Source organism: Alligator sinensis, unplaced genomic scaffold (assembly GCF_000455745.1).
Source record: "Alligator sinensis unplaced genomic scaffold, ASM45574v1 scaffold348_1, whole genome shotgun sequence".
Classification (NCBI taxonomy): Eukaryota; Metazoa; Chordata; order Crocodylia; family Alligatoridae; genus Alligator; species Alligator sinensis.
The window spans coordinates 168,870-177,265 of record NW_005841932.1 but is presented as its reverse complement, the minus strand read 5'-3'; the positions used below and the strand labels follow the sequence as shown (position 1 = coordinate 177,265).

The 8,396-nt window shown below is 45.1% G+C and overlaps 1 protein-coding gene across 1 annotated transcript in view; it reads right to left on the bottom strand.

Annotated features, from left to right (window-relative positions):
• The window catches only part of PDK3 (pyruvate dehydrogenase kinase 3), a 42,543-nt gene extending 36,635 nt beyond the window's left edge, over nucleotides 1–5,908 (bottom strand). Inside the window, exon 1 of the mRNA XM_006019566.3 lies at nucleotides 5,767–5,908. Coding sequence (XP_006019628.1) covers nucleotides 5,767–5,876 — 110 coding nt within the window. The 5' untranslated portion in view covers nucleotides 5,877–5,908. The remainder of the gene's footprint in view (nucleotides 1–5,766) is intronic.
• Nucleotides 5,909–8,396: the final 2,488 nt, after the last annotated feature.

Here is an 8,396-nt window from a genome sequence, read left to right as displayed (position 1 = left end):
GAGCGGGGGGAGGAGATTGCAAAACATGTGTAGTACACAGAAAGAGCTTCCTGTAAAGACTACAACAACATAAAACATTCCAATCAAAGCAGCAAAAAACATTCGGCAATGGATGCTTTTCCTGTTCTTTCACCAGTGAAACTATTGAACAACTTCCATGTATTGACCCCATTACCCATAGTTGCTAGGGTCTCAGTGTTTGCACAAGGGGTGCAAGCAGATGTTCATTTCTACTGAAAGAAATAGCTTGCAGTAGAAAAACAGGCTGGGAGCTAGACTGGACATATGTTCCTCTATCCCCACAGTTGGAGAGTTTCACAGGCAAGCCCTCAAGCCAGGGGCACTAGAGAGCTACTCCCTAGGCCACAGCTGCCCTTATGGAATCACATGAAATGGATAGCCTGTCCTCTCCCCTGCCTGGAAAGGGGGCTGACTGTCAAGTGAAAGTTGGCAACTGCTGAAAAGCAGCAGCTACCACAGACAGCCCCAAGAGGGTACCGGCCTTTGGAGAATGCCTCCCCACCAGCATCCCACCAATCAACTGATTGGTAGGAGGGGGAGATTTTCCCATGGTGGGAACCCTTCAGTTCTGCTCCTAAGAGAATAGGAGTGACCCAGAGCAGTGCAAGGGAGAAGTGGGAAGGGCAGCACTCAGCTGCAGGCTGTCTTGCCCCGGGCTGCTCTGGGCTGACCCAGAGTAGTGCAGGGTGAGGTGGAGGCATTTCACTGCGGTGCATGGTGCCTGAGCCTTGTTGCTGCAGCAGATCTGCCTGCCTTATAATGCACTGCTTTGGGTCAGCTGAACAGCACCTGTGGCAAGGGGAAGCCTGAGGGGCCAGAAGTCAGGAGCCAAGCTGGGGAAAGCCTCCTGCATGCCTCACTCCCAGCTCTTCTGACTTCCCTTTGCCCCCCTCACCCCCAACTCAGCTGAGCAACAGTGGTGTGATTTAAAAGTCAGAGGGGCTAAGAACCAGGCATGCAGAGGCTTTCCCCAACCTAGTTCCCAGCTTCCAGCTCTCCCTTGGCACCCGGCTGAGTGGTGAAGTGGTGATTTAAAAGCCAGCAGCTGGAAGTGGGGCTCCAGAGACCCGCTCCCAGCTGCTGACTTTTAAACTACCACTCAGCTGGGCATCATGGGAGGGGCTGGGTCAGAGAGACTTTCCTGGAGTCCCCAACTCCCAGCTGCTGGCTTTAAAATTGCTGTTCTACTGCTCAGCTGGGCAGCAAGGAGAAGTTGGTGGGAGCCAGTAAAGCCACCTGCCTTCCTGAAATTGGAGACTGCTAGGTCTGGGGAACAGGGAGGGAGCAGTTCTTGTCATGGCATGGTCCAGATCCATTTGGTGCGTTTTGGCCCAAATGGACCCAGACTATGCCATGACAAACCTGCCAACATATCTCTACCACCCCCACAATTACTACTACACCCCACAACAGAACCATCACCATTCCCAGATCTTACAGCTGCACCTCCAGAAATGTAATATCTCTCATCAAATGCGCTGATGGAAAATACGTAGGAGAAACCAAACAACAACTGCGCGCCAGAATGAGCGCACACTGGAAGTCTATTAAAGACAAGAAAACCCAATTACCGGTGGGGGCACATTTCTCAAGAAAACCACTCTCTCTCCAATCTCTCAGTTCTAAACCTCAAAGGGAATTTACAAAACACTTTTCACAGACAAGCCTATGAACTTCACTTCATCAACCTCTTGGATACAAAAAATCATGCATTAAATATACACACTGGATTTATGACGCATTATAACCTGCCTGATATCTAATTCCCCAGGTACCTTTCCACTATTTACCTGATACATTCATCCCCCTTCCACCCCCAAGCCCATCTCTCACCCACTGACTCCTCAATTTACATATTCACTGACTGGCTTTCTTATATGCAGCCCAGCCTCTGGCTTCTTTACTATTCATTACATCCAGGAAGAGCACAGACCAACTGCAGAGGCTTCCTCAGCCTGCCGAAGGGTTTTTAAACCCGAAAGCTTGCTAAGAAATTTTTTTTCCAACTATTTAGTTGGTCTAATAAAAGATATCAGATTTACCCAAAGAACCTTGTCTGTCTCAGTACTGTTAGGATTCAGCAGTTCTAAGCATGACCAGAAGCAAATACTCAAGTGCCTCCAGTGCTAGGTGGCAGCAGAACAGGGATTTTAAGGATGCACATTTTGGATTCTGTGGCCTTCAGTGACAGACAGCAATGCTTAGATGCACAAATCTTTTTGTGTCCAGCCTGAAATATCTCCTACTTACAACTATCTATGTCTTAATGCAAAGAGACACTACAAATTCTGATGCCTGTGCCTAAGTAGCAAAAAGTAACTGAGGAGTGACTAAGGTTACTCTGCCCTTTCTGCTCACAGTTGGAAGCAAGAGTACACACAATGCACAGGCATGGCCCAGTCAGGAATCTATGCTCAGCACAGTGGGCTAAGGCCCAGCAGGACTGGAACATACTATATTTACTCAAATATAGGATGAGCTTTCCACCCCAATCACATGGGGAAAAAAGTTCCTTATCTTACACTTGCATACAAGGAAACCTTATTAAGTCCACCGTCTATCATTAAACTGCTCCCAAAAGTAATAATGGGATTCAACTATAAAGATGAAAAAATACAGCTAACACTGAGCATGTCTATAAAACACATGGTCCACATTGGGCAAACATATTTATGGAAACCAACTACAAAGATAGGTTAGTATAGTCCATCTGAATAAGATACATGGTAGTGCCCACTGTGTTCAGTACATACCCCTCAGTATCAACTCTTGTTCAAAGTCATGGTGAGCCACTACCCTGAACACATTTCAAGTTCCTCTTCACTCCCACAGCTGAGCTGTGCCTTTCTTTCCCATTTCCAATTATTCATGTTTCTTCACCAGCCTTAAAAGTCTGGCAAACATCACCAAAAAGGGCCCAGTTTACCCAAAATCCTCTCAGCCTGCCACATATGATTAGTGTGGCTCCATCCTCCATGAGGTAGTGCCAGACAAGGTTGTCTTATGCCTCATGTACATATAAATTTTTGGAGGATCCCAAGGTTCCTAACAAGAGCACCTAGGTCCAGTCATAAGTAGGGGACTAATTAGCACATCAGTCCTTGGTGGGGTGCTTTCTTGAGTACACACTGAGCAGTGCTGAGCTATGGGATTACTATGGCTTGAATCACTGTTGACTCTGCTGGGTCCCAGCCCAATGAACTATATGATAAATCATCATGAACCTTTTGGCTTTGGATTAATATCATGCATAGTTTGTACTATATATAAGTAGGGACCTACTGAATTCTAGGCAGCTGCCCACCCGTTTTGCAGGCATAATGCAGGGCCCAGAGGGCAGAACACAGGGCTCAGCAGCCATTTCATGGATGGACTGGGGCAGGGCCCCTCCATGCCTCTGGCCAAGGGACCTCAGTGGCCCTATCCCTCACTACTGATTGGCTATGAGGGCTACCTGTCATACAGCCCTGCCCCACACTGCTGATTGACTGCAGGGGCTGTCTCATGTGACTCCGCCCCCTTGCCAGTCATTGGGGGAGAGGGGCAGGGACACATAACAGGTAGCTCTCACTTCCAATCAGCAGTGAGGGGCAGGGGCAACAGCCATATTGCCAACAGCCCTTCCCCCACTTGTACCCTGACTCCATCCCCTGGAGGGCTACCATAGCACCCTGACGACAGCTGGCTCCCTCTGGGGAGCCAGCATTTTATTTTCAGTAACTTTTCTTTATTTTTCTCCCTGCAGATTTTTGGGGCAATGCCAGATTTTGTAAAATCCGCAAAATCATGATTTCAGTAGGTCTCTACATATAAGTAGGTAAAAAAGTGTTGCTTAAACGTGTGTTTCTGGAATACCTATGCTAAAATTTGCAGCAGTTTTTTTTAAAAAGGTAAACTGCATCCATTTCGGATGAACTAAGCCTATGGGTACCCATAGTACAAAGTTGGTGTTTTCTAATTTTTTCCTCACTTCCATGGGTTTAGGAAATAATCTGAGAGCATAATCTAAGAGTAAGTGGAGGGAGGGAAATGGGCTGCAGAGGAAAAAGGGTGGGAGGGCAAAAGATAAGTTCAGCTGCAACTTGTTCATGCCATATTGAGTTTAAATCACTTAAGACAGTCAGTAGTATCTGATCTGAGTACTTCTACATAATTTTGCTTATTAATTATTCTTCAACATGGACAGCATGTAGAATTGTATCTTGTGAAAAACAGGAAAACTAGGACTTAAATACAAATAATAAGACAGTTTTCAGACACTTCTCAAAACTAAATGGTTATGGAACAGATACTAGGACCTGGCATTAGCTCAAATACCTATCAGCTGAAAAGATGAACATATGAAATCAGTTGTGGAAACTGCAGGATTTTTCACGGTTTCCATGGAACCTACCAAATCCAAGCTGTCATTTTAAATCTTTAAAAGCACAAGCTCTAAAAATGGATTATGCTTTGCCAGTTGTCATTTAAAAAAAAATGATAGCGAGAAAAGTGAGAAAATTACAAGTATTTAAACCTACTTTAGGGACTTATTCCTTATGGCAAAGTACAGACTTTGGGGACTGTGTGGGGGGTAAATAGATTCAAAATGGCTGCCTGGTATCAGGGAAGTCAGGATGGGGGGGGAGGTATATGGGGGATCACGGGTCCACCAGAAGATGGGGGCGAAGACACAACCCGTAGGTGTCATCGTTGCTCCCGAGGGGGGGGGGGGGTGCGCCAGGGGTGGGATTAGGGGAGCAGGCACAACCCATGGGTGGGGCAGGGAGACGGGCATGACCTGTGAAAGGTGGGAGGGCAGGCACGACCTGTCAGTAGGGTTGGGGGGGACAGACATGACCCGCAAGGGGTGGGGTGGGGTCCCCCCGTAGCGAACCTAAACCTCCATCCCTCCCTCCCCCGACCGGAACTTACTTGCTCAGCTCTGGCAGCAGCGAACGCTGATAAAAGCAGCTGCACCCAGCACAGCTTGTGGGATGGGGGTTAAGAGAGGGATGGGAGCAATAGGCCAGGGGGCAAAAAAATAGCCCAGTGCAGAGGAAGTGGGGAGTGAAAAGAGCTGGGTCTTCCCAGCCCCAGGAAGTGGACAGAACTTCCATGCACAGGTTTGACCTAAATCAAATTAATCTGACACTACATAAATCCAGATTTATCTTAAACTGGGTTCTGCGATGTTTAGACCAGTTTGTGTACATGGAACTTCTGTTCAGTTACAGGTTTAGACTGACTGCCAGTCACTGAGACCGGGTCTGTAAGTGTAAGGTCAGCACTGGGACATGCTAAGTTTAAACTGGGCAGCCATTTTGGAACCAATTTAACCTCTCAAATGTCTGTACTTAGCCTATGAGTCTTTACTACTATACTTTATTAAGTGTAAAGCTATAAGCCTTTTTTTTTTTTAAAAGAGAAAAGACAGGTCCTGTTACAACTACTGATTTAGCATTATAAAAATTTTTCATTATAATTACTTATGAACCTACTTTCTGGGTACCTAATAAACAAATCTATTATTGAATAGATAATACAATATCTATTCAAATTGTATTAGTTTAGTGTCATACAGCAGAAAATAAGGCTGGAGGGCAGGTATAATAGGTCAACTGAAGAAATAATTATGTTATAAAACACAAAAATTGGTTCAAATTACAACTGAACTATATTTTTTCTCTATATAAATACCTTGTAAATAAAACAGTATTTCAATGGAAAAAACTACAACTGATTTTTAATGCACTTCGTACTTACCAACTCTGAACTAGCCCAACCGAGGGCCTGTTTAGCAAGTTATCAGGTAACAAATTAACTTCTCTCATGGTGTTAGCTAGTCGCACAGGAAGTTCCTTCCGTAGGAACATATATGATGTCTTCTCACAGGCATTATCGCGTCCTGTAAAGGGGGGAATACATAATTTTATTACTGTTGACTTGAATTTAGATTTTCCAGTTCTAGAATGAAATAATATTTATTTTAGAAATGAAGAAATGTAAGCACCATTAAGTAGCCCTACCACCTCCCCTTTTCGCTTTCAAAATACTCATTTATCTTTGCTTCTACATGTTAAGGCCCTTACCAAAGCCCTTTTTATATTTTCCAGCTTGATTTGCCTCTTAATTCCTGCCTCCCTTTTATTTCCCCGGGTTCTACAGACCCTAGTTCCTTTTCTCTAATTCTCTACCCTTCCTCTTAAGATATGACTCCTACATATTTAATGTCTCCAGGCCTGCAAATTCATTCCTCTTAGTCCCCACTGCGAAAGCCGCACATGATGGAGCTGGCAGCCCAGCCCCATCTCTCTTGCTCTCCCACCCCACCCACCACAAGCCCACACCCTCCCAGGGCTCCCACCCAATTGCATACCCCAACACCCCTCCACACCCACACCCCACACAGCCCGCCACACACACACACACCACCACTCCCCAACCACACTGGCCGACATACACCCCCTTACCACCCAACAGGACTGTATTTTGAGCTATTAGGCAATTGCTGCTAGATACACTATGCAAGCACACATAAATCAAGACAAAAATATTTTAAAATAAAATTAAAATAAGTTATAGTGGATGTTTTATTTTTTAGTATATGATTTGGGGAGGGGGTTTCAGTTTCAAGATAGCAGCACCCTCCCTCCCAAAAGGAGTATTTTGGGGGCAAGGGCAGGGACTTCTGGTGACAAAGGTCAGAGGTTAGAAGTGGGACTTCTGGTCCCAAGATGGTGACCAGGGGCTGGGACACCCATCAAGGGGCAGGGCTACCCTTGCGGCCCACTACAGCTCGCCAAAACTTGTTAAGTGGCCATGCACCCAAAATAATTGCCCGCCCCTGGCCTAGCAGCACCTGGTATCATAGTTACTTCTAGAAATTTCACAAGATCAGTACCTATATTTTTAACGTACTTTACCCTTTTTTCTGTTAATCAGATTTCTTTCCCATATTCCTAATTACCACATTAATACAAGAGTACCTCTGCTTCTCTGACATGTAGATCTCAGATACTTCCAGTTATGACCATCTAGGACATGTTACAAGCTATTTTTCTACAATGCTCAGCTACACATTTCTATCAATTATATAGTGATATAATTTCAGTTATATCAGTTATATGATCCAGACAACAATGATGTTAAACAAGTCTCTCCTGTAAAACAGGAAAACTATCAATTGTAACCACATTTTATACTTCACATAAATTATAGTAGGGTTGAAGTGTTGTAGTCATGACAGTCCATGCATCATACAAATGATAAGGATTTCTGCAATATCTTTTATTGGACCAACTGTGTAGTTGGAAGAGCTCTCGGACAAGCTTTTAGGCATCAAGTGCCCTTCTTCATATCTCCCCGGTGCTCATAAGTCTGTCCTACAGCTCTCCCAACTATATAGTTGGCTCAATAAAAGATATCTCCAAAATCCTTGCCTCTCATACAATTAAGAAAGATATTAAGATGTTGACCAAGAAGACGGGAATGTGCAAACGAACTAAAAAAAGAGGAGGTAATGAGGTAAAAGTGAATGCGCAGGAACAGGATGAAGAGTTATAACAACTGGCTGATGTTTCATGCCACAGTTTACTAACCCAGCAATTGCTTGGTCCTAATTCAGCAGCAGGGAAAAAGGGGAGAGCCAGAGCAACAGTATTTATATCAGTTCTGGGACCAAATCAGAGCATACTTCAGAGATTAGTTTTCTCAGAACCTCATTCCAGTTTTAAAAGTTTCAACTATGACTCCTATTTTCAAGACAGGGCTTTATCTAACACTATTTTCCCTACCTTTCCAAGACTGTATTAGCAGTTGGGTTTAACATGTAACTCTATCATATTAGTTTGGAAAAAACACTATACGTGCTGCAGCTGCTGCCACTTTATCTCATCCATCATGGCAACAATATCTAAGAAACCACTAGTACCATATATCCTCAAATATAAGATGACCCCCCAATAACTGGATTCTATATATGGAAAAATTATAAATTCTAATATTATAAAAGCCATAATCTGTCTGTCTGACCATAATGCTTTATTCGCATTCTGACTGGCTGGCTGAAACAACCAGTGTGACTACTGCACTGGAACAGGAAGTGGTGGTGCAGTGGAGTGCCGCCATGATGGCAGGGACACAGGGGATGGAGGGGGTGGCAGTGATGAAGCAGGATGGTGGGGCCTGCAGGCAGCAATGATGGAGCAGAGTTGGGGGACAAGGCCTACAGAGCTGGCCTTGCCCCGCTCCCCTTGCTCCTTGGACGTGGCAGTGGTGGTGCAGGGGAGAGCAGGGTTGGGACACCGCAGGAGCAGGGGTGAGGCCACCAACACTGGCCTCAGCCCGTCTCTCCCCCCTTCTGTCAAAGCCGCTTGCAGGGCCGATGCGGCAGT